Below are 27,325 nucleotides of genomic sequence, written 5' to 3' on the forward strand. Positions count from 1 at the left end.
TCCTTCTTGCTTTTTAAATAAGTATTCTCCAGTTTAAAATGATGTATATAGAATATGGCTTTTTATTTACTTACCCTGCTTAAGGCTCTTGATTCCTGAATATGAAGATATATGTATTTCACTTGTTCTGGAAACCTCTCAGCCTTAATTGCTTTAAATTTTAAATTGCTTTCCTTATCTTTTCCTCTAGAACTCATCTTATATTGTGTTAGATCTTGTTTTATTTTTCATTTAATGTCTTGTGTTTTCCATACTATTAATTCTATGTATAGAATCTTTGCATAATTTCATTTCTCTATTTCTACTTAACTAATTCTCTCTTTAGTTGTATTTAGTTTGATGCTGAATTCTCCAGTTCTTGTATATTTCTTTAAAAAATTTTTTTTAAATTTTGTTCTCTTACAAATGTGTCTTTTTCATAATGTCTTGTGTTTTCAGTTTCTTCTTTTAAAGCTGTTGGTTTTAATCTTTGCTGTTTTATAACCTGTATTTGATCATTTTTTTCATCTAAAATTCTTGGAAGAAAATCCGAATAATTGTTGTGTTTCCTGGTTTTACTTGTCATGGGTTATTTACTTATAGAGTTGGTAAGTTTTTATTCTCAACTTGCCACTCGTGCTTTATTTATGGGAATCCCACATTGCCTGGGTTGAAGGAATGTCTCCCTCTCCCCAATTCTTGTTCCCTCCATCTGCCTTGGGTTCCAGAAGTCTCACTGACTTGTGGATACAGTTTATGTGAATTTCTTGTCTTGAAGGTCTTGAAGGTTGTGTTGGTAGTATAAATTCAAATTCTTTATCTGTGCCTAGGATTACAAATTTTCATTTTGTAGACACATTTGGATGCCCTCCCCCAGCCTCAGTGTTAAGCCCAGACCAAGACAGACAAGTTCCCCTATTTCCTGTACCAATATACCTTTTTTTTTAAAACAGAACATCTTATTACTGATGAGGTTGACTATTAATCTCTCTGACTTTATTCTAGGCAAAGGTCGGGGTGGGTGGGGAGGAATGTGTGTGTGTATCAGTTCCATTCTGATCTGTTGGTTGCCTTTTCTTTTCTACATAATTGGTATCAAAATTCAAGCTCCCATTTCTAAATTTATTTTGTAGTCCAAAGATTTTTACGTTGTTTTGTCAGCCATTTGCTGAAAATAGGAATCCTCACTATGTTCTTTTAAATATGTATAATATTCTTTGTATCGATTATTTGTTCTCCTTATACTTTTTTTATTGAAGTACAGTTGACATATGTTAGTTTCAGGTGTGCAGTATAGTGATTTGACAGTTTTTTACATTGCAAAATGCTCACCATAAGTGTAATTGCCCTTTGTCACTGTACAAAGTTATTACAGTATTATTGGCTATATTCCCTATCCTGTACTTTCATCCCTATGACTTGCTTATATTGTAATTAGAAGTTTGTACCTCTTTATTCCCTTTTCTTATTTAACCCATCTCCCCCACTGCCCTTCTCTTATGATAGTCATCAGTTCTCCATGTTTATGAATGTATTTGTTTTGTTTGTTTTATTTTTTTTAGATTCCACATGTAAGTGAAATCATAGGGTATTTATCTTTCTCTGCAGTGATACATGAGCTATTTAAATCTTTGTGTCTTCCATGAGTGTCATATAAAATGTTTCTTTAATATTTACTTTAAAATAAATTTTAAAGGAAGGCAGACTCTGTAATTTTTAAATACTGAATTGCAATTATGGCATTCTAATTTTACCCTGTTACATTTTTTTTCTCATGAAACTCCTAAGAATATTATAACAAAAGTTTTTAGTTTCTGTTGTTGAACCTGTTGCTTCTGTTTTCCTGTTTCTATCTTAAAATTGTCCATTTGAATGTTTGCATGTGGTTATATACAAAGCATCAGAGTTGCTTCTGTTTTTCACTGTTGTAAATAGTGCTTGATTGAAGAGCTTTATCTATACAGTTTTTTCTTTTGCTCCAGAGTTTTGATAAAACTGATTTCCAGGACTGAGATTTTAAGCTCAAGTGTATGAACATACCAGTTTTGTATTATCTGAATGTTTCCAAAGAAATTGCACTAATTAATTGCATTTCACTACCGTTTTCCTTAGACTTGCTTAACTTGTCTGGAGTAAGTTTTGTAAAACTGTTAAATGTCTTTTGCGTAATGTTTCTAATGGTGGTAGCATAAACTATTTTAGGAAAGAATATGTAATTGGTATTGTGAATTGAAATTGGTTAGTGATAATTGGTCACTTTAATGCTTTGTTCATTTATTTTAAAAGCGTTGGTTTCTTGATAGGAATACCATTGAGATCAAGGTTAGGTAGTTAAAAAGGAGGCTGAATGATGGTGCCTGCAGTTGAGTAATCCAGTTCTGTGACCTCAAGCAAGGAACTAAATTTACAGGTTTCAGATTTCCTATTTGGGGATTATATTTCTTAGAAAGGAGCAGTATGCCTGTTTTAGGATTTAAACTCCAAAAGACAGTCAGACTAACTGTCTTTAGAAGTTTTAGAAGAGAATGAGTAGGAAATAATGAATTAAGAAAAGCACTTGTAATGTTTGGTGGTCATTATGAATGATTGTACCATTAATTCATAGCGCTAGGAAAACTAAATAATATTAATGCATGTATTTGTCTTGCTTAATTTGAACTTTTTGTGCAAAGCACAGGAAAGATCTTGAGGTGTACACTGAAAAGGTAAACCTTTGTCTCTGTCTTTAAGTACTTAAAGTGTTTTCATGGTATCCTATGAGGCTTTGTTGTATTTGACAGTACTAAAATCTACCGACATGCAGTACATTTGTAAGTAGTTATGAATTAGATTTTCTTTAAGATATACTTTGCTGTGCTTTTTTTCTTAATACATAATAGATTTTAATATGACTTTAATTTTCATGGAATATTTGAATAGCATTTTAATTATAAGCAGGCAGAGAAAACTTGATTATTTACTGTTATAGTTTACAGATGTGTTAGTTTATTCTTGTTTTGGACTGCCTATTTTTCAACAGATAAGAGTAATAAAATTTATATATTTGATATATAAAGTAGATTAAGGATACATTTAACAATTTAATTTAAAAATTTTAACACTAGGGGGCACTCTTGATATATGAATCACATCTAAATCTCTATGCTAAGAGTGTGAAATGAAATTATTTGAAAACATTCATTGCAAACTGAGTATTGCCTTCAGAGAGGATTTGATTTATCAAACTCATTTTGTATAGCAGTGTAAATAGAAGTTGATTCTTAATAATGAAGCTTATAAAATGAGATACTGTGGATGGGAGGAAATTAAAGTATTTCTGTGCTCTGTTCATTTTCACACTGATTCTCTAAATGGGTTCTACATGGTTTTTTAAACCCATTATTTCTCATTGAAAGAATTCTAGCACAATGTTTTGCTTTTAGCAGGTATTCAGGATGCATCTGAAGAAATGAAGATAAGTTTAAGATGTGACTATTAGGCTGCTACCATAACTAGTGATTCGTAAGCACATGGAAACCAGGAGCCTCTAGGAAACAGATTTTAGGCATCCTCATTCATGTGTTTGCAATTAGGATTTTGGTGGTGCCTCTCAGTGTGAATTGTACTAGAGATGTGTTTCTAAGGTTTTTGTCTTTAATTAGAAGACTCCATTGAACTTGAATTTTGTATGGATTAAGTAGAGAGTAGGTAAAATCTGTATGGTAACCTTTAGCATGCGTCAGCACTGTGTCTGGTGCTGTGCATATATTAATTTGTTTCTCCTCACAACTCTGTGAAATAGGTACTTAACTGTTATGTCTTATGGATGAGGACATTGAGTACAGAAAAGCTAAGTTTGCTGGCTTCAAACTTAGTCTTGTTCTAGAGTCTACTTCTAAATCACTATCCTATATTGCTTCTTTAGAGAGGAAACTAATTGAGAGAATTACTGATATTTTGAACTCAGTTTTTAAAGTGAGTGTAGCTTTAAATATCTCATTTATGGACACATCATTTCTCTTATGAAAAACATAATTGAAATTTAAAGTTGAAAAGGGGCCTTAAAATCTGTTTTCTCTGTCATTTTACAAAAGGGGTAGAAATTCTGTCCTAGATATGTGAAGTTACCAACAGTGCTATATGGTAAGCTATTTGTGAAAAGGGATTAGAACATCAAGTAAATATTCTGACATCCAGTAAAGTCAAAAGAAATAGGATTTTGTATAAAGAATATTTGAGTAGGTTTAGATGGCCTGAATTTTATTCTTGGCTCCATTTAATAGCCTGTGTCCTCAGAGGCTCTGTTTCTTTGTGTTCTAATACTGTCTTCCATAATCAAGTCTTACTGGTAGTTGAGAAGATCAGTGAGATAATGGATTGAAGATGATAAACTTTAAAATCCTATACAAATTAATATATTATATATTGTGGTATGTTTATGACATGTTCCATAATGTTTTATTTTAAATTATTTGTGATATCTTTGTAAACTAGATCCATAAGCAGTGGCAAATTCATTCAGTGTTTTTAGAGATGTCATTTAGATCTCCAAAAATTAATTTTGTTGTGGCATGTTTATTTTGCCACTTTTTTTTACACTTTTTATTACTTAAAACTAAAAATTTTTAAAATTTTTCTCACAATAAGTGGAAAATTATGCTTTTGCTTTGCTGATGAAGAACATAATGATATGTGTTGAACATTGTCCATTTGGTGTTTCTGAGCATTTGAGAAAAGCTTATAGGATTGTCTTCAAACTGGATTTAGTGACTTAAATAAAAAATAGAGTTGAGTAAAGTTAAAGTATTTTATTTCTTGGGTTGTGATAGGCATGGATTTGTTTTCTTAAATTCCAAGAAGACATACATTAAAATTTTTCTGTTGATTTTTTACAGGATTGACAATGTATTTGTGGCCTTGGACGTGAAGCAGTTAGCCTTCTGTTACTGCTAACCGTGTCAGGGACTGATGTGGGAAGCATGGACCTAATGAACGGGCAGGCAAGCAATGTTAGTATTGCTGCTACTGCTTCTGAGGTAAGATATTAAAGAAGTTGAGTTGTAAAGTTTCTTACCTGGCATTCTGATTTTTCAGGCATTAGGGTTGATGATCACAGATTTAAATTAGAACTAGGTTTCTAAAAAAAACGTTCACATGTTCACTGTTTATCTTAGGAACAGTTAATCCTTATCCTCTTAGGATACTTGACACATAATGATTACTTAAAACCCTTTCTTAGGTTTAGTTTTAAAGGATATATAACATCTCTTTTTTAGGGTATTTTTATAATTACATGAACCTTGAGGGCAGTAGTACAAGTGAGGCAAAGAAAGATTCTTTCATTTAGATGAAGGAGATATCTAAGCTGGCCTGTGCATGCAGTAAAACAAAAATTGGACTGGATCTATACTGTTGGAACTCAACCAAGAATTAGGAGAAGTGCAAATTGTAGCACTCCAAAATCTTACAACCACAGACTATTTATCGTTAAAAGAACATATGGGATATGAACAGTCCCCAGGAATGGGGTGTTCTAGTTTATCTGAATTCTCTCAGACTGTTTAAGTTCAGTCGGACAATATCCACCATATCATAGATAGGTTTTCACAAATGCCTAAGGTGCCTAACTGGTTTTCTTGGTTTCACTGGAGATGGCTGGTAATTACAGGTATGCTTTGGTTAGGTAACTATATTCCTATTATGTTAATGTGTGTGCACAATTTAATTAGTCGTTTAAAACCTATCCATGCTGAAGTTACTCTACAAGAAGATATGTCAAAGAAATAATCAATCTTCCCAGGTTTTCTTCTGCCGGCTACTTCTGTAGCTTTTCTTCTTCCTACCTAATCACAACCTTTAAATAGAACTCGTGCCACATGTCGAATTTACCGAGTATCATAATTCTTCCAAGTGGTAAAGACACCTCAAGACAAATGCTGGGCATAGAAGCCACAGGGCATAAATATGCAAAGAAGTAAAAAGCTAACCTTTTCAAACGATAAGGCTTCTCTCTCACTTACCAACTTCACATTTCCCTGTATGGCCCCGGAAGATGACTGGTTAGCCAGAGACGGGTAAGATTCCTCAAGGGAGGAACAACCTAAGACAGGCACAGTCGCAGGGGGCCATCTGGTGAGAAAATGGGGAGCAGCAGAGGTGAGGCTTAGAACCTCCCCCCTCATGTTCTGAGAGAAATCTTCTGCATACATGGATGTTTATTGCCCTCGTCTAGTGCGGATTAACACATAGTCTACAGGCACACACCTGATCATCTACATTTGCTCTCTTACAACACTAAACTCTGTTTTCTACCTTTATCTCGTATCTACCTACCACTTCAGCATTTTATTAAAAATAATAATAATAGAGAAATGTGGTATCCACATATAAATCAGGTTTAAAAATCAAATGAGTATTCATATTTGAACTGACTGTTTATAGTTCATAATGCATTAACAAAACCGAAAGCTTCTGTGATGACTGCCCTTGCACTGTTCACCATGTAACTTATTCACTATGTAAGAATTTGTACTCCATGTAAGAATTTGTTCGTTATGCATCAGAAGATTGGAGACTGACGAAAATTGGGCTTGGGGTGGATTAATGATTGTGCATTGAGTATTGACCCCCCTATACAGAGATTTGTTGTGGTTAACAACTATTTGATCAATAAATATGAGAGATGCCCTCACAATGTATATATATATATATATATATATATATATATATATATATATATATATAAACACACTTCCAATTGTAAAATAAATAAGTAACCGGGATGTAATGTATAGCATAAGGAGTATAGTCAAAATATTGTAACAACTTGGTATGGTGATACCTGGTACCTAGAAATATCATGTATATAAATGTTGAGTCGCTGTGTTGTACACCTGAAACTAATGTAATGCAATGCTGTTGTCAACTACCCTTCAATAAAAAAAAAAAAAAAAAGATTCTTTCATTTGTAATCATAGTTTTAAGCACTGTCTAGACCTCTTGATTCCAAGCCTGTTGAAGGACATCAAAGAGACCTTAGGCTAGAGTGTTGGAAGGGCCACTCTGGTGATACCGCTTAGAGTGTTCAAGATGAGATGGAGACTGAACCAGATGTGCACCTCTCTAGTTAATGTACTGTGATTTTATTTCTACCTCACCTTCTTTCTTTTTTGCTTTGTCTCTAAGTTTAGGGTACTTGGCTGCTTTCCTTGATAACTTTAGCATCTAGCTCCTGTAGTTCTCCTTTATTTTTCTCTTATTATTTAAGATGAGAATAATGTTTATGACCTTGGCTTCAAAGTCCCTTAAAAACTTCAATTCCATTTTGCCTCAGCCAATTACTTAGGCCTTGCTATCATTGAAAATACTTGAAGTCTCTGGTTTCCATGACTTTTCTTTTGCAGATGATTTCTGTATATTTATCTCTAGCTCTGGCTTCCCTCATAAATGTTATTAAGCATTTCTGATAGACTAGACATTCTAGTTACTAATATCAACAAAGTCAGGTTACGTATTACTATTCTGCTGCACAACCTATAAAGACAATAGTCTAGCTGCTTCTTCTGACTTCTCTTAATAGCATCGCCATTTCCCATCTAAGTTTACATCTTTACATTTGTCATTGATGTGTTTCCCCTCGTCCCCCACGACCATTTCTCATCAAAGCAGAGTCCAGTGGCAAGACAGAAGCCACAGTGTCCTGTAATGTGATCATGTGGGTCACCCCATCGCCTTTGCCATGTCCTGTTGGTTAGAAACAGGTCACAGGTCCTGCCCATGCTTTGGTGGAGAGGATTACCCCAAGAGGCAGAGCTCCTTGGAGCCATCCTAGAGTCTGCCCACCTCACGTCATCTCCAGGATCCAGTCCTTTTCTCCTTATTTCTATGAATACCATCTTAGTTTGGTAATTTATTGTCTAGATTATTGAAGCAGCCTTTTAGTTTGATCTTGGCATTTCTATTTTCTGCTGGTTTTGATCCTTCTGTCTAAATTCAGTTTTAATATTCTTAAAATACTGCTCTTAAACTTTACTGTATTCCTGTGATGGTTCCTCATTGCCTATATTAAATACAACGATGTGCACTCAAAACTTTCCCTCTGTGGCCCTACATTTTCTTGCTAATGCATTTAACTGCCACTAATTCTCTACTTCACATTCACATTCTGATGAAAGAATACTACATCTTGTTGATATTTTTTCCCTTCTGCTACATCTTTTTGTACCTGGACTTTCTCTTCTACTTCCAGTGTGCCCCACCCTCTCACTGCACAAAATGACATTTTCGTCTGTCTTTCAAAACCTATTTCAAATGCTATACTTCTAGGCAAGTCTTTTCTTGATCCCTTAAACAGGACAGGAGCTTTCTATTTTTAAAACTATCACTTAAAAAAAAAAAACACTTTTTAAATAATTTTTTTCCACAGCTTTTCTTCCTCCTTGAGATAGGGATTTTATATTTGTATGTTTGAATTATGTGTATCTTCAGTTGATATATTTACAACCATATTTCTTGAATACGTGTGTATATTTTTTACTATATGTCCTGAAACATTCGGTCTAGTGTTTATAGGAAACACTACACAGTTATTTGTTGAATAAAATAGGTCATTTCACTTGCATAAAAAGGCCTGTTGACTTTCCTAAAAGTAAATGAATTACATCAGGCCTCGGAGTCATGTAATTTAGTTTATGAGAAATAAAGGGGGAAAGTCTGCCTTTTCAACTGTCTACTGCAGTGGCAAGAAAATAAAATTAAAAATACATACTTTCCACTTTCTCTTAAAATGTAAATCTATTAACATACCACAGTGCAAATTTCTCAAAAATGTGATACATTTATGAATGAATAAAATGGATCTGGGTGATTGAATTCGCCTGCTTCAGTATCTTTTTACTTAACCTGTGCTTGAAGCTTCTGGTAGCAATAGAGTTGCAGTGAACTTTTTTCCAGACATTTAGAAGTATCATTACATATTTAGTCTTGTCTTGAATAAAGAATTACTACTATTCTCTTAGAAATTATGCTTAGGTACCACTTAGCTTCTTATCATTAACTTATTTATTGGTTTGGGGGGAAGTAGAAGCACATGTAATTTTTTAAGCCTGTACTAATGGCTTATAGAAAAGGAAAGTGATTACTTGTTTTGATGAGCATGTTTTGATGATGCAATTAAAATTGCATATGATTTGCTAACTTGTATTGAATGAGTTAAAAACTTGGAGAAAATTACAAAGTTCTGCTTAAAATTAATGTTTTTACTTGATAGAATATATTTACTTACTTGGGAAGTTAATAGATTTGTGTATATTGCTTAACTGGTGTCTGAATGAACACTTAGCATTAGTTTTTATATTTTATAGAAATAATTATTAATTTTATTAATTAAAGTAATTATTGATACTATTTTCTGGGACAAAAAGTAATATTGTTGACATACTGTAAGCTAGTCATAGAAATTAAACACATGAAATAAAATACCATGTATAAAATCCATTTACGGGACTTTGAATTTCTGTTCAGACATGTCGAGAGCTTGGAATTCATCACTCTTGTCCTCATAACATGAAGAAAACAAAATCAGTAACTCTTCTTAGCTCTGTCAGAGAATTAATGTCACAGAACAAACTGATAGTGATGCTTTGAAAACTGGAAAGAGGGGCAAACAGAGAATCACAGTTTACCAAGAGCAGACAACATTGGAGCTAGTCAAGGGCAGGAAAATGTAAACCATGGTTAGTAAAATGCTGGGGGCTGTGTGTGGATTGCTTGAGAATTACAAACTCCTGTGGCCCAGTCTTAGCACCCCTCCCTCCCTCACATACACACTTTCATGAGTTTTCCTCCAGGAGCCCCACCAGATTCTCATAGTAAAGACCAGAGAAATATCCCCTGCTGCTGTAAAGTAACCAGTTTTGAAATATAATTAGGAGAAATATAATCATTTTGAAATAGGCCTAGCTCATCCTGTTCTCTACCTGACCTCAAAGGAAACGGCTTTACCAGGGCCTGATCTACTTGGAGAAGAGAAGTACCCCCACTCCAGGCCTCTCTGTCCTTCCTGTCTCACTTTCTAAGTGAGTGAGTGGGGGTGCCCTTGAGACGGTCACAACCCAAGGGCATCAGCTAACTAACCAACCTGGTTGAAGGGCTGTAGAATGCTTCTCCTCCTGCCATGCCTTCGCCACATCATCAGGGCTCAGATTGCAGCTGAAAGAATGCAAGGCACAGACTGTCTCAGTTCTAGGAACGACCAGAAACAAAAACAAGGACAGGAGGGGAAAGTGAAGACTTGCACACAATAGTAGTAAACGCAGCAGCAGCTAGCAGTGAACAGTGATTCCAACCTAGATAAACACAGACCCTTCCATAACACTGTTGGCCTACTGACCTCTGCCCATTACCCAGTATACCATGTCAGCTGTCAGCAAGCAAGACCTGCTAAGAGGTAAGAAAAAACAGTCTGGGGAGCTAAAGCAAGCAACAGAACAGACTCAGGTGTGGCAGAGATTTTGGAATTATCAGACTGGGAATTAAAATAACCATGGTTAATAATGCTAAGGCACTAATGGGAAAAGTGCACAACACGCAAGAACCAGATAACGTAAGCAGGGATTTTGAAGCCCTGAGAACCAGAAGGAAATGCTAGAAATAAAAACACTGTGACAAAACGAAGAACAACTTGGAACGGCTCGCTGGTAGACTGGTGACCAGGACACTACCGAGGGAAGAATCAGCCTAAAGATAAGTCAGCAGAAAATTCCCAAACTGAAGTCTAAAGAAAAGTAGAATGAAAAAATGGAACAGAATATTCAAGAACTGTGGGACAATGACAGAAGGTATAACATGCATGTAATAGGACTACCAATAGAAGAAGAGAGAGAAAGGAGCAGAAGAAATATTTGAAGTAATCATGGTTAAGAATTTTCTAAAATTGACAGATCCCTTTCTGTGCAAAGATTTTCATATTTAGCTGCTACTGAAAGTGAGGAAAAAGTAAAAATGAGGCATAATAGTGCTCAAAACTGATACATAACAGCTAGTGGGTTGACATATATATCATACCTTGGTAATTGAAACTTTGGTTAATTTTTTGTGCCATTAACTGTAGCCTGATATCCTGCCACCATTTAATAGAGCATAATCTACATGTTCTTAAAAAAATGTTGCTCTGGTTTCAGCCAGCTGATGCAGAATACATTTTTATCTCGTGGTACAGATGAAGTGGGAACTGGACAAAAGTAGATTTTCAGAGCCTAAAAGTCACCTTTTGTTCTACAAAAGGTTACTTTTGTAATAACAGTGAATTCAAACTTAAACCAGGGACCTTAAAGCAGAAAACAATTACATTTCTAATATAACAGGAAGAGCAGTATCAATTGCACAATCATAGATAGACATCACTTAACAAGTAAGGCTGGATTATTAATGGAGTTGTGAATGTTTTCTTGTTGTTTATGTTATGAAAATAATGTCTTTTTCTTACTAAAATTAGCTTTAAAAATTATAAATAGATGTATCCTTCTCCTGTAACTTCCCTTTACCCCATTTGAGAATTATTGAGCTATTTAAAATCTTTTCTTTCTGTAGGAAATGATAGGGTGCCATGACAATGTCTTGTCTGTCAGAACCTAACGATCTAAAGCTGTGGTTGGAATTCAAATTGCCTTACTCTTTATCCAGTGCTCTTGCAGCTAAGCAGTGTGTTCTGCCCGACTTTTCCAGTGTTGTTCATCCACTGTTCTCGTTTTTGTCAGTTTTTAATGCCATTCATAGTTTCTGTGACATTGACTCTTACACAATATTAAAATGGCTGCATTTCCTTTCAATTTAACAGAAAAGTAGCAGTTCTGAATCATTAAGTGACAAAGGTCCTGAATTGAAGAAAAGCTTTGATGCTGTGGTATTTGATGTTCTTAAGGTTACACCAGAAGAATATGCGGTAAGCCTCTCACCTCTCCTTTCTCTAGTTTTTACACTTAATTTATGTACTGGTGCTTTTGAGCTAGACTTTGCAGGCCTTGTGGAGGAGATGGCCAATAAAAGCTGCATGTGGGAATTAATGGAGAGAGTAGCACAATGCTGGAGCAAGTAGAGGGATGAAATGGGGAAGATAAGGAGAGGTGTAGGTACTTTTAGAGAAGCTTCTTAAGTTACACTTTCAACTTAGTAAGTAATCATAAATATTTACCTTTTTGGTAGTTGCTGTCATTCCTACCTATACCACCTTCCAAAGCCACCTATATTTTATTGATGTACATAAGAAGTCTTTTTACTTTTTTGCAAATGAAAAAAATTGAAATTTGGAGGCATGATTGCAATATCATGAAAGGTATACAGAAAACTTTTATCTCTTAAAAGACATAAGTGTTCGTTTATTTACGTTCTTTCTCCTTTAACTTGTTAAGAGAATATATTGATTTCCTGATCTTGAACCACTCTTGGCATTCCAGGAATAAGCTGTGTTTGGTCATAGCATATTCTTCTTTGGTATATTGTTGGGTTTTTGTTTTACATCTGTAGCCATAAGTGAGATAGGTCCTCAGCCATGTGAAGTACCCTTAGATATGAGTTGCCACTAGTATAGTCTCTTATTTTATAAATTGGAAAGAAAACATATTAACATCAGATTTTATATTACTATTTGAGGAGATAAGATTTAATAGTCAAACAACACTGCTTCATGAACCAGTAGATATAATTTTTGTTATTGATGGAATGTATAATTGTGTCCAATTTTTAAAAGATTATTTTTTGTTTTATTTTCTAATTTTACCTTATTTAGTTCGCAAGAAAATAGGAATGAGATAATTGGAAATAATTACATCTAATTGTATAGGGCTAAATTTTCATTTTCTGTAAGCCCTTATAAAATTACTTATTTTCTTATAAAGATTTGAGTATTTAATACATTTTAATACAGAGTATGATTTCAATTTAGAATGTATGTCATATAGAATTCCAAAGAAGAGAGTGTCATTTTTTTCTTTTTATTTCAGGGTCAGATAACACTGATGGATGTTCCAGTATTTAAAGCCATTCAACCAGATGTGAGTAATTTTAAGAACTTTTCTTTTACATATATAAAATGGTCAATTATAGTATCCCAAATTAAGTTTTAGAAATGTCAAATTATACTCCATATTAATTTTTAAAAGCTTAAAGCTTTTGATTTAACTTGGGTATTTATTATTCAGGCCCCAAAAACTCATGTAGCATCATAATTATATATCACTGAGTCATAGGCAGGACTATTTGAATAATTTTACTTGATTAAGCTTCTCACTTTACTGAAGTGAGGAGTGGACTTAAAGATGTTAAATGATTTACCTACAAATGAGAAAATTGGAATAAGAAACTGGTTTTCACAACTCACTCTGGTAATCTTTTCCCTTAAACCTTTATGACTTTATAATACGACTGTGTGTTGTCATTTTGGAGAGAAGAGAGAGAATCAGGGAATGCATTTTTTGTTTTTCTTATGAAAAAGGACACTAATAGTTATTCCACATCTGCCCACCAAAAGCCATTTAGTATACTATATGTGTGTGGCAACGTGAGTATTGTAGTAATCTATTTTACTGATGAGAAGACATGGTAATAATCCTAAATACACAGCTAAGTGTTAGAACTGGGCTTCAGACTCAAAAAATTGATGCTTTTTCCATTGTTAAGAATATACATATGATTTTGTATCTGCAAACTAAGACATTGATAATAGGAAGCAAGAATGTACATATGATTTTGTATTCTCAAACTAAAACATTAATAATGTTGATACTCAGTACCATAAGATAGATACTTTTTAAGTTCTTCTGGGAACAAGATATTTGTTGTATTTAATGTAGTACATACAAGCCTACAGTGGCCTTGAACACTATAATGAGTTAGAGAAAATAGCTCTGTCTTATCTGGTATAGACAGTATTCTATGATTTTCAAGTAAGTTACTTAATGTCTTAGTGTCTCAAGTTTGTCACTTACAAAATGAAGGGGTGGGCTTAAATGACCTCTAGAGTCTCTGTCAGTTCCATAGTTCTCTGTTTTCCTAACTTTTCCCTCATGCCACAGAGGATTTCTCTCAGTAAAACAATTAGATTAGCATTAGAAGAACAATCCATTCTATAAGTAGGGCACAAACAGAAAATGGCTTTTGTATTTAAATGACAAAAGCTGAAATATTCATTTATTCATGTCCCTGATTTAAAAAAACAAAAATGAAAACTAAATTCTTTACAAAAAATTACATTTTTGGCCCTGAAATTCAGCCATTTTCTTTTTAGACATATTTCTTCCTTTTGAATGAACTGCCATGACTTACTTGCTGTTTCATGTGAGATTAGTGCTATTCAATAGAAATATAATATGAATCCCTTATATAACTTTACATTTTTTAATAGCCATACTACAAAGTAAAAAGAGAGAGGTAAAATTAATTTTAATAATTTTATTTAACCCACTGCAGCCAAAATATTACTTCAACTTGTAATTGGTAGAAAATTTATTGAGGTATTTTATGTGTTTCTTTCCTGGCTAGGACTTTGAAATCCAGTGTATATTGTACAATTCCAGCACATACTCATTTGGGGTAGCCACATTTCAAGTGCTCAATATCCATTTGTGGCTAGGGCCTGGACATTGAAGATCTAGATAATGACTTCTTAAAGTCATGAACTTAAGTCAGTGGGAAATTTTTATTTTGCTGTGACATCTAACATTACTTTGTGAAACTTAGAAGTAAACCTTAAAATTCCCTTGACCCCACTTCCTGATCTAATTTGACACAAAACCCACTGGGTTTTTTAACCTAAGTATCTGTTCATTCATTCTCTATTCCCAACACCCTAGTCCAAGATATCATTTGATCTCAGCTGAATTACTACAATGCCTTACCTGATCTACTGCAGCTAAACTCTTCTCTACCCAGTAGCCATGGTAATCTTTTCAACATATAAATCTGGTCATGTGATCCCTCTGCTTAAAACACTTTGGTGGCTGCTCGTTGCTCTGCGGTTAAAGACAAACTGTGCTAGTCTACAAATCTCACCATAGTTTTGCCTCTTCCTACCTCCTCCAGCCTCATTACACATCTTTCTGGACTGGCTACACTGGACTTTTAGTCCCTTACCACTGAGCCTGTGCACATCCTAATATCCTAATTAACTCCTGCTCATCCTTCAATTCTCAGAAAAAGCTTGACTTCCCAGGTAGCTTTTCTTGTCTTCCTACAGTGTCCTAACACTCTTTAGTTCTTCATTGGACTGTCAGGTGGAGTTTTATGTTTATGTGTTGCGATTTAAAAAGTATTTACTGAGTATCTGTTATGTTGTCAGACACTGGATTAGTTGCTGAAATATAGCAGTGAACAAACAAAAATTCCTGCTCTAGTGGATCCAACTTTTGAATAAGGTGAGCTGGACAGTGTGGCATGAAAAGCATGAAGCAGCCAAAAGAGGCTAGGGAAAAGGGACAGTGGGAGTTGTGGTTTTAGATAGGATGGTCAGGAAGGCTTAACTGAGAAGGTAACGTCTGAGCCAAGATCTGAAGGAGGTGAGAAAGCAAGCCATATGGGTGTTTAGGAGAAGAGTGTTCCAGGCAGAGGGCAGCCAGGGCACCGGCCAGTGAGCTGCAGTGAGCGAGCGGGGGAGTAGGAGGTGAGGTAGAGTGAGGGCTGGGTGGCGGAGGGCCTTGCAGACCATCACTCCAAACGAGATGGGAGCTGTTGGAGGGTTTGAGAAGAAGAGTGACAGCTTCTGACTTGGGTTTTATTTAAGTATCTGACTAGGGTATATGGGGAAGTGAGCATGGGGATTTGGTGGTGGGGGTGGTACCAGTCTTGAATCAGGGAGCCCAGATGAGAGGTGAAGGTGGCTGGGATCAGGGTGGGAGTGCAAGAGGTGGTGAGAAGTCAGATGCTATATGCAGGATGGGTCAAGGATGATGCCAAGGTTTATGGCCTGACACCGGAAGCATGTAGTTGATAATATTCTCTGAGATGGAAAATTATTATTGTGTTCACAACTCCTGGGTCATTCATTATAGAATTTTATGTACAGTGTTCCTTGTGGAGAAAGGCCGGAGGACTGGATTTTGAGGAAGAGCAGGAGTTTGGCTTTGGACATGTTCCGTTTTACATGCCTTGTTGATACCAAGGAGAATGCTGAGTTAAGTAATACATACTGGCGTATATTCCCAGTCCAGGTTGGACATACAAGTTCGGGAGATGTCAGTATAGAGATATTAAAAGTGTGGGTGTGACTACCAGGAGAGAATGTAGTAGAAGGGTCTTATTTAATGTTTAGGAGGAACTAGCAAAAGAGACGAAGACACAGCAGCTGATGACTTAGGAGGAAAACAAAGGTATTAGTGTAGAATCCCATGAGCCAAGTGAAGGAAGTATTTTCAGGAGGAAGGAAAGAGCAGGTATGGAGTATGGTTAATCATGTGCTTATTTGATTATTCCTCACTGCTTCCGCTAGGTTTTAAGCTACCTGAGAGCAGAGAACAACAGCTTTGCTTGTACTATTGTATCTGGCATGTAGTGGGAGCTAAATATTTAGAATGAGAAAACCAACATAGTGTTTAGTAAACACTTGTTCAATGAGAGAATGTTTTCAAAAGTTTAAGCAGTTACTCTTTTGGAAGAAAAGGTGTAGCATCAAAATATTGTTGTTATGTATCAGTCTCCTAAGATTACATTAAATCTGACAGCATAAATAGGACTTTGTTATCTGCCAGAATGTTTTCTAATTTATTATGAAATATTTAAGACATAGAAGGCATAAAAACTAATAAGATGAATTCTTGTATATCCCCACCCATACAGTTCTGTCGAAGCTGCTCTGCATCTTTGCATATTCACTTCTTTTCCCTTCTTCCACCAGGGTAGCCACTATCCAGTATTGATCTTTATCTTTTCTGTGCTGTTAGTTGTCCTCTGCATATACGTGTCCCTTAGCAATGCTATTGCAGGCTTTACCTTTTTTATGTAAATGGTAACCTATTGTTTTTGTCTTCTTTAGTTTACTTTTTGTTTAACATTGTTGATTAGCATCATGTTAATTTGTGCACTCGAGAGTGTTTTGTAGAGCATAGACATCTTTAAGTTTATTAAATCCTGCCAAATTGTTTTCCAGAATACTTGTACAGATAGTTTATTACCTCAATACTCTTGCCACTGATAAATTTAACAAAAGATTGTTTAAGCCATAATGTCAGCCAATCTAATTTATTAGTTTTAGTTAGTGGTGTCTATATCATTATGTAGTTGAATATTAATTTCACTAGAGAATCAATTCTTTTTGTTAAATCAAATTTTAACTTCAGATACTATGAAAAGATAGTAATTACTGGATCTAGTATATTTATCTTCAATATTGCTGTCTATTATACCAGTGTTAATATCTCTCTCTGTAACTTTTTATAAAACTTTTAAAAAAATCTATATATACTTTATGAAATGGTTTAAAAGATCTTTGGTTAAGTTGCACCAAAACTATTTAAATCAAAGCTTACTATTATGTGTATATATCCATATGTACTTTTATTTCAGGTGATGGCTTATTTACATTTTCTGAAGTAAAACATACACTAAATTTGAACTTTTAAAAATATAGATTCTGGATTCAACTATGCGATTTAGTAATTTTAGTTGCAGGTTGGTGTTTGAACCACACAAGTCTCACTAAGTTTTCTATAATAGAAGCAATTTCTTAATTATTTGGAACTTTAAAAATATTTATCTCTTTTTAATTCCATTCCCTAAGTAGGACGCTGTAATTCCTACCAGTTTGTGGAATTCTGTATTCCCAGGTGTCAAGCAAAATTTAGCTAAACTTGTTCTACCTAAACTCACTTTTGACTAGTAGGAAGAAAGAGGCAACTATAAGAAATGAAATTGTGTTCTCAGAATAAAGCTACTTACCTACAGTGTCTGTTACGCTGTGTACTTCAGAATTGCTCAGGTTTAAAATTACCTCAGATTGAAAGAAGGTAAAAGAATAGATTTTGGTACTTTGTTTCTTAGTTTTTTTGTTTTATGGTAGAGAAGAATGAAAAAAACATGTTACCAATTAAAATAATTTAAAGGAAAGTCACCAGTAATTTAAAAAACTACTTAATGGACATATAATTACATAAAGAATAAAACCATAGCAAACATTTTTTCTGAGGTTCCCTGAGTGCATTTTACCATCTATCCATTTTTAATACCAGTCAAAAACCCAGTAGTCATTCTTTTCTTTCTGTTTCCTTTTTCCCATTCTCCAGTTGATTTTACCTCCTAGATAACTTTTCTCACCTTCCTCTTTCCTGTCAACTCTAAAGGATGTTTGTTAAGGAGTGGAGTGCTTTGCAAGGCTGTCGCTCATTGGCTCTAGAAACACATTCCTTAGTCCTGTATTTGATTGTTGGACCCGAGACCGGTCTCAGCTTCGTCATCTGTACAATGACAGATCCCTCTCCATCTGAATACTTTGCCCTGATGGTCCCATGGCTGGTGCTACAGAAATCCTAAGAATCTTTATGTGCCCAGGGGCCCGGCAGCATGACCAGATTTGGGAGCTTCTATGGATAATGACCTCTTCTCACACAAAACCAAGCTTTACACTGTTCTCCATCCTCCCAATAAATATCCATCTCTTAGTGATGAGGAGGGAATGCAATCATGCAGTTGCTGAAACCATAGAAGGAGGAAGGAAGGAAAAAAAGAAAGAAGGAAAAAAGCTAGTAGTTCCATTATCCACACACTCACCACTGCTGATAGGTCCCTGTAACTCTTACTCCCTTGGAGCTGCTTGCTCTCGCTCACTCTCCTTTTTTTTAAACCAGTTTGGGGGGGCAAATTGCCATGTATTTTACTGCCCCTATTTTTTTCCTGTTTAATGTCTCCAGCATTCACAGCTCTCTGGGTGCTCAAAAAATTCTTAATTACTTTATCTCACTTTATGATTTATCTTAAAGCCCTTTGAATTCCAGAAGATATGTTTTAGTGGCAGAACAAAAAATCATGGAGCCAGAAGACTAGTATTTTTGTTTCAGCTTTACTGTTTATAGATTGTTCCACTAATGTGATCTATTTCATATCACATCTATTTCTTATGGCCTTTTTTAAAAAAAATTAAATCTGTCAGATAGGGATTTTGGACTACTTGATCTTTAAAATGCTTCTAGATCTTTGAGAAATTTCTGGACATAGGTTAATCTTTAGTGGCAACTTCAGAGTAAGATCTTCTGTTGAGTGTATTTTCTGTTAGTAATAAATATATTTTTTATTAAAACTGTAGGACCTTTGAGGTGTAAGAATGGAGGGTGATCATGAGTCCATTTCTGATAGATTGGGGGCCTGTTTTCTTCTCACTAAAACATAAATTCCACAAGGGCAGAATCTGTTTACATATTGATACAGCTCTAGAGCCTAGAATAATACCTGTTCAGTATTTGAGTATGGTGAGTGACTGTTACATGCCTTTATACCATACAGCCTAAGGCATGTCATGCCCCACTTTTTATCATGTTTGCAGACTTTCTGCAAAAGTCTGTTAATTACCCAGTCCAAGAATGTGACTTTTATATAATAACTCATTTTCTGTGGAAACAGTTTTGTTTTTTCTCCACTCACAATTCAAAGCATTTTCAGGTTTCTTCCCTAGTATGAATTACTCAGGGCTTAGTAAGGTTATACATTTAGCTTAGGGGTTCTATACATTCATTAATTTCCAGTATGAATATTCTGGCATTTAGTTGCAGCTCAGCTCCTGTTAGAAGTTTTCCCACATTTCATACTTACATGAATTTCTCTAGTATGATTTCTCTTTTGATCATGAAGGTTTTTCTTTTTAAGGTAGCTCCTACACATTTTTAGGGCTTCCCTGAGTTTGAGTTCTTTCATGTTGAAGCAGTGACTGTGTTTTGAAGGCTTTTCCTGTTTATTATATCCATAGGTTTTTGTTTTTGTCTCTTATGAATTCTCTGATGCTCTGTAAAGCTTTCATTTCTTCTGAAGGCATTGCCAAATTGGTTATACAACAATGAGGTTTCTCCTCACATGACTGGGGGAGTTTTCTCTCCAGTAGTGATTCTCTAGTGCTTTCAATAAGTCTTAAGTAAGGAGTGAACTGTGCTTGAAATCTGTGTTGTAGTCATTACATTGGCTGGTGTTTGTCTCTCTTGTGAGGTTCTCAAGTGTACCTAAAATGACAGGCTCTAATTGAAAGTCCTCTGACATGTATTACATTCAAAGAAGAAAGTTCCAAACTTTCTGACTTGTTCCAGTAGGTTGTTTAGAGTGTATCAGTAGACAGACGTTAAATACAAAGGATAGATAAGGCCCTCCTGTATAACTGGGATACTCTAGAGAGTGAGGAAGAGTGGTGGTTAAATAAGGGAAAGTTCATAATAGATAATTCTGAATCTGAAAACTTAAAAAAAAACTTAAAATTGAAATATTTGTGCAATATGAAGAAAGAGCTTTCTCTGCAGATTTTCTTGTATTTGCAAAGAGACTATAATCTTGGCACATTCAGAGTTCTGACATCAGGAATATCAGAATTCAATCCTTGTTTTAATGAAAGTTATCATTTGCATTAGAATTAAAATGTAAAAAATCCATGAATACAGTGAGAGCTTTTGAAGAAAGCAAAGAAGATTGTAGACTTGAAATGTTTCTTGTAGACTGGAATAAACCAACTTTTCTATCCGAAGCAGAATGCAGCTGTTTTTTGTCAGTTCATATTATTGCTGTTTATCACCATGAAGTCTTTGAATTTATAGTAAGGTCAGGCTTTGATTAGAACTAGAAAAGATAAAAGGAGAAAGTTGCCGACTAGGAGACTAGATACACAGTGTTGGTGGTAGAGAAGATAGCACCTGCCTTTATTGCTGATCCCATCATAGAGGCAGCTTTAACATCCTGGGAGGCAGAAGAGGGGGAGGAAAGAAGGTGGTGAGTACATTAGAAAAGAGAAGTGGTATTTCTGACTTAGCATACAACATCAGAGTTACGTAGTTTCAAAGCTTATTCTGTTGATTAAAATTATAGGAATTGGAGTGAGCCCTTCATCTGCGCTGAGACTTCTTTCTAAATAGCCCTATAGGCTGAATGCTAATGGATATAGTGTATCCCTTTAAAGCATCCCACTTTTGAGCATAAGAATAACTCAGCAATAACTATCTTCTTGTGAGGATCCCCCACCCCCTGCAATCTTATTACAATTTCCATCGCTTTTTCTTTTCTTCCCTTAATCTCTGTCTACATGCTGGTCTATATCGGCCTTTTCTCTTCTTCTATCTATAGGTATCCCTACAACATCACCCTTAGAGCAGTCCTTTTAAGAGTGTTGGAACCTACAAGATGAAATTTAGATCAAGAATTTGACTTTACAGAACAAACCTACAAGAGACTTAAGAGAAGCTGTGGCTCCTGTGAAATTCAGTAATTCTTTCATAGGGTAGGTGGTCATCAGTTGTGGTGTTTGCCTTCCCACATGCTTCCAAAATAAACTCAGCTGAAAATTGGGCTTGACAGTTTCATGGTTCACAATGAGTCCATGAATATTTGTGAATATTGATTTAGAAGATGTAACACTGCCTGATTTAAAAATTGCAAGTTAAATCCATTTGAACAAATTTTACAAGGATTAAGACTGTGCTATTTCATTTAGCCTTTGCTAAAATGGAATCTTATTTATACACTATACTCAATTTAAATCAGTCCTATTCCTAAATCATACCATAAATAAAACATCGTTTGAGTCACTAAGTTTGCTTCAACTTTCTGGTGTTCATGGGAGCTGTTTTGGTATAGAATAATTGACCAGGCTGATAAGCTGTCAAATGCAGGATGTGCTGGTAGGGGGAGGATTTACTTCTTAGATTGTATTCTAGTGTCACTTGGAGGAAGACCTTAGAATCTGAGCCAAAAAAGAGAGAGAAACAAAGGGGATAGCACTTTCTCTCTCACAGACAAGTTTAGTGGCTGCTGCAAGGTAAAAGTGGGGCAGGACAAAATTCGTTTAAGGCCAGCTAACCCTAAGTGCATGTCAGGGTTTAGGAAGAATAGTAGTGAATGAGTTCCTAGATTCCCAGTGTGATTTCAGCTTACTGTTGCTTTTTAACTTTTTATTTTGAGGTAATTACAGATTCACAGAAAGTTGCAAAAGAAATAGTACAGGGATAATTACAGATTCAGAGGAAGTTGCAGAAAGAGTGCAGAGAGGTCCCATCTACCCTCACGCAGTTTTCCCTGGCAAGTACATCTTGCATAAGTATAGTGTGGCAGCCAAACCAAGGCATGGACATTTGTGCGGTACATGTCTGTGTAATTCTCTGACACTCTGTTGTGTGTACATGTGTCTAAGCACCACATCTGTCAAGATACAGAGCCAACTACTCCATCACCACAAAGATCTCTCCCTTGATAGTCGCACTTCCTCCTGCCCCCACCTCTCACCAGCTCCTGGCAACCAGTAGTCTGTTCTCTGTCATTATAGTTCTGTTTGTCAGTTACAATATGGGCTAGTAATGTAACATTATCTCAAAGAGGAAATGATTTATGAAGCAGAAACTGCCCCCTTAAGAGGTTTTAGAAAACCTACTTCTTGTTCTTGTTTGAATTATAAATTTATTTAGAAGGGAGGGCTCTGATGGAATTTTAAGCCATTTGCTCCTGAGTAGTGTGACTACAAGACCCTTCATCCACCCGTCTTTTCAGTCTACTTCCAATAGTTTCCTTAAAAGGACAGAACAATTTTCCATTAAGTGAATGATATTGAAATGTTCCAAGAATTGGATGGATTTTTCAAAAACTTAGCATTTCTTATTCGAGGAGTCAGAAAAGCATTAAAAAAGATTTTTTTGGATGTAATAAAAAGCCATAATTCACTGATACTTTTGTCTGGGTTTCTTATTTGTCATAATACATCATAATGAAGAAGATAGGACCAAATATGAAAATGAAAGAAATATGTATACAGCACTTAGAGTTGTCCTTGGTACCTACTGATCTCTTCATTAGTGTTAACTAATTCTTTAGCTGTGGTTAAGACATCTGTTGTCAAGGACTTTTTAAACACAAAAACAGTAGATTAAATCACACTGAAAGGATAGGTGTACTGGCAACTTTAAACAAAAACCAGGCCCCATATGCATGTGAAGAAGATAGGGAAGATGTTAGCATAGGTTTTCTTCTGGTGGTGCATTTATAGGTGATATATGTCCCCATTTTCTCTCTATTCAACAAACATAATTACCAGTTTTGATAAGACTGCTGTGTGAGATTGGCACTCAGGAAGGTGATGTAAATGATTCAGTATTTCAGGAGGGCAGTTTAACAAATATCAAAACCTTGACAGAATTCATATTCTTTAACCTAGTAATTTTACTTCTAGGACTGTATTTTAGCAAATGATCAGAAAAATGTCAGAAAAGATACAAGGTTATTTATAATGTAGTCCTACTTAAAACAGGAAAATGAAATCCACCTTATGTAGAAAGCTCAAAATAATTGAGTTTGAACTCTATGTCAGGTGACTACATTGAGTGGTTTGATAAGTTTAACAGCAATTTGAAAGAGACACTTTAATCAGCATTAATATCAATTTGGAAATTATATTAATTGGTTTAAAGCAAATTGAATACTTATGGGTTTAATCATAAGAATTTTGTCCCAAAATTGGCATCTTTCTATAGTTGTATAAATATGCTATGATTTTTAGAAAGGACAGAAATGTTTTCTAGCATTTGATGTTTTTAATATAGTTATCATATAATGTCATTTTTATGTTAATGTATCTATCACTAAATATTTTCTGTCTGTACAGGGAGATAATGTGGAATGAGCATATGTCTAGGTTGAGAACCAAGCATTTTTTTTACTGTAGAGTTGATTCTGTTGTTTTATTTTTTCTTTCAGTAATTTTGAATTTGAAAGTTGTAATCTAATTTTAGGTTTAATAAAAGTTAGTAATTCGTATCACCAGAGCATTTACTGCTTGTTTACTGTGTTGAAATGATCATTGTTGTCTCATCTCTCAGTATTTCCCATTTCAGTTACTCAAACCAGAAGTTGGGAATCTTAGTACTTCTGGATACCTCATTCTTAGTTTACACTGTGTGAATCTAATTTTTGACAAAGTCCTGCCTGCCTCCAGAATACCTTGAACCTACCAGTTTTTTCAATACCCACCCTAGTCAAGGGAACATTACCTTTTTCTTACAGTCTTGCGGTATCATCATAAAGCTCTTTCCTCAGTCTTCCCCTAACTCAGTCTGTTCCTTTTTGTTTCTATTTTATTTTAACATTTTATTGAGTATATGCACATATTATTTTTAAAAAGTCAAATATTTCCATAAGAAAACAAAGTAGAGCAATATCCTAACCCACTTGCTCCTCCATACTAGCCTCCTCCCTTGTGCCCACAGCTGTCCAAGTCTCTCAGTTGTATTCCTCCTTGGAGAAATTTATATCTGTTTTTGAAATAATGTATCTAAATGCATGTTGATGGTTTTTCAATTTTGGATATTATTTATTGACACTCTACTATAGAAGATGATTTCACTTTTATATTCTCTTCCCCTCACATTTACACATTTCTTCCCCCCCCCCCCATATAGATATATCACAATTTTGACATGAATAATCATGTCTATTATGTCACCATTCCTTACAGTTGAGCCAGAATTGAATTTTATTTTCCTTGAGCTAATGACCTCCTTTAGCATTCTCTATATTGTCTGTAATTTTTCTGCTGCAAGTGAATGTAGTTGAATGTGTCTTCTCACTTCAGAATGTGTTCAAACACTTCAAACACTCTGTTTCATCTTTCAGAGACACCTCTCTTGGAATCTCTGTCCTCTGGCTACCTACTGTCTGGACTGTTCTTCTTAAGGTCTGCTTGCAGCCTTGTCCCGGGATCTCAAGTAAAGATTCCTTTACTATTAATCTGGGAATTCCCAGTATTTTCTTTGTGTGATGGTGCCTCAGTTTCCTAGATCCCATGTCCTCTTTTCCCTTAATTTGCTAGTTTGTTTTGATGGAACACGTATTCCACTAGCTCTCTAAGAAGAGGTGCATAGAAGGCAAATTCTCTGAGACTTTTATTTCTGAAATATCTGTAGTATACTTTCATATGTAATTGGTATTTTTGTTGGATATAGAATTCTAGGATTTTGAAGGCATTGTTTCAGTTGTCTTTTTAACTTCCAGGGTTGCTATCTAATACCTTATGATCCCTGTTTTTCTGTGTAATCTACTTTTTGTTTTGTTTTGTTTTGTTTTTGAATCATACAGATTTTATGATCTCTTTGTCTCCATTGTGTGCTGCAATGTTTTGATGGTAGGCTTTGGTTTGAGTCTTTTCTTCCTTTTTTTTAATACACTGTAATGGGCATTAGACTCTAAGTTCTGGAGGCATTTTCTTGGGGGGCAGGGGGAATTTTTTTTGATTAGTTTATTTGCTCTGTTTTATCTGTTCTCAAAATTTCCATTATTATTTAGATGTAAACTCCTAGGGACTCTTCTAATTAACATACTAGTTTTGCTCCTATTTTTAGCTTATTTAAAAGATTTTATTGCCTTTGTCTCATACCTCTTCTCCTGATTTTTAAGTTTTTTCTTATTATATTTTTCATTGCCAAAAGCTCTGTTTTGTTCTCTGAATGTTTCTTTCCTATATCCTCCTGTTCTTGGCTAGTGGGAGCAGTATCTGTTCTCATCTCTCTGAGAGTAATGACCATACAGTTTTGTCTTTTCCTGTTCTCAGTTTGCTCTTGTTCACTGACCTAACTCAGTTTCCTCAGACTTCCTTTCTTCTTTACTATAGATTCTGTCTTTTTCTGGTCATGGTGGTTATATTACAGCAGGCTTTTTAACCTGTTTTGAACCTTGAACCCTGTTGTAGACTGAAGCCTGTGGAACTGAATGTTTCTTTAAAATCAAAGGAAATCAGTTCCAGTAGAATACACTTAATCAAAATATTTTTAAACTGTTATATAACAACATATGTGCTTCTGGTTATGATGTTAAGGTCTAGAGGTGATGAGATCATAATTTCAAAGTAGTAATCAGTGTAAATGATATTTTTGTGGTATCTGTACCAACTGTAATGTGACAGAAAATAATCTCATTTTTATTAGTAACAAAATCACATGTATATGCCAATTCTTCTGTAAGTTGTAGCCCACATTTGTAATGAAAAGAAATGTCATTTCAGTCAGAGGTTAGTGTAAAATATATTTAAATTTTTTTTTACATCCAAGTTCTTGGACCCTTTGGATTCTATTGATAGACCTTGTTGGGAATCAAGAACCCTTCTGTGAGAGGTTTCTCGGACGCCTGGGGTTGTTGATTGTCAACTTATAGAGTGAGGTGCTGGAAAGCCATTTGGAAGCTCCAAGTCACTAAATGGGGCTTGACAACTAGTAGACTTCACTCTGTGTTGTCGGGCACTCAACTTACGTTGTGTGATTCACAAGCCCCACCACTTTGCTCTTGTGATTCAAATCTCTTCAGAGAAGAACCCCCCAATCTGCCATGGAATATAGTTATCTATGGTTTATAGACAAGTTATCTTGCCTTCTTATATTCTACTAATAAAACTCACTTTGGTTACTTATCTGAATGGTTGTGATATTAGATATGCTCCTATTAAATAAAACAGTTATAGGAAAGGGCACGACTTCCTCTAACATATTAAAACCCTTACTATAATGTGAAAACTGGGCTATTTCATGAATTTATATTTAATTTTCAACTTAATTTTCCAGGAGCTTTCAAGTTGTGGATGGAATAAAAAAGAAAAATATAGTTCTGCACCAAATGCAGTTGCCTTCACAAGAAGATTTAATCATGTAAGTTGCTTATAAAATTTTGATACTTCCTGAAATTCAGTACCTCAATAGGTAATTTTTCACTATGAAATATTTAACTCTTTATGTCAGTTCTGGAACGTTTTCAGCCAATATCTCTTCAAATACTGTCTCTTTGCATGATGTTTATTTTTTCCTTCTGTAATTCCTATTGGATATTTGTTAGAACTTAACATTCTTTCCTGCTTGTATCTTACCTTAACCTTTCATATTACATCTAATACCTTTGTGTTCCATTCTGCCTGATTTTCTCTGAAAGATCTATATTTTGTGTTCAGTAATTTTCTTCAGATGTTTTTTTAAATCTGTGTGCTTCTATGCTAGTGCTACTTTTTTCTTATTACTTAATTTCTTAAATTGTTTTCACTATTTTATTGTTATTGTCCAGGGTCCTTTGGGTACTGATTCTGTGTTATTTCTGCTGATGCTTACTCCACAATGGTTTGCTTTCTTCTGCATTTTGTAATTTTGGATTGAGAGCTCATGACCGTTTAAACTCTAACTGT

The 27,325-nt window shown here is 35.0% G+C and overlaps 1 protein-coding gene across 3 annotated transcripts in view; it reads left to right on the forward strand.

The window, feature by feature from the left end:
• Positions 1-27,325, forward strand: part of RALGPS2 (Ral GEF with PH domain and SH3 binding motif 2) — a 308,189-nt gene that overhangs the window by 188,871 nt on the left and 91,993 nt on the right. For all 3 annotated transcript variants that reach the window (XM_057507909.1, XM_036916777.2, XM_036916775.2), the window contains 4 exons: positions 4,854-4,994; positions 11,795-11,899; positions 12,957-13,007; positions 26,718-26,801. In XM_057507909.1, coding sequence (XP_057363892.1) covers positions 4,938-4,994; positions 11,795-11,899; positions 12,957-13,007; positions 26,718-26,801 — 297 coding nt within the window. In that variant the 5' untranslated portion in view covers positions 4,854-4,937. The remainder of the gene's footprint in view (positions 1-4,853; positions 4,995-11,794; positions 11,900-12,956; positions 13,008-26,717; positions 26,802-27,325) is intronic.

Source organism: Manis pentadactyla, chromosome 9, assembly GCF_030020395.1.
Source record: "Manis pentadactyla isolate mManPen7 chromosome 9, mManPen7.hap1, whole genome shotgun sequence".
NCBI lineage: Eukaryota > Metazoa > Chordata > Mammalia > Pholidota > Manidae > Manis > Manis pentadactyla.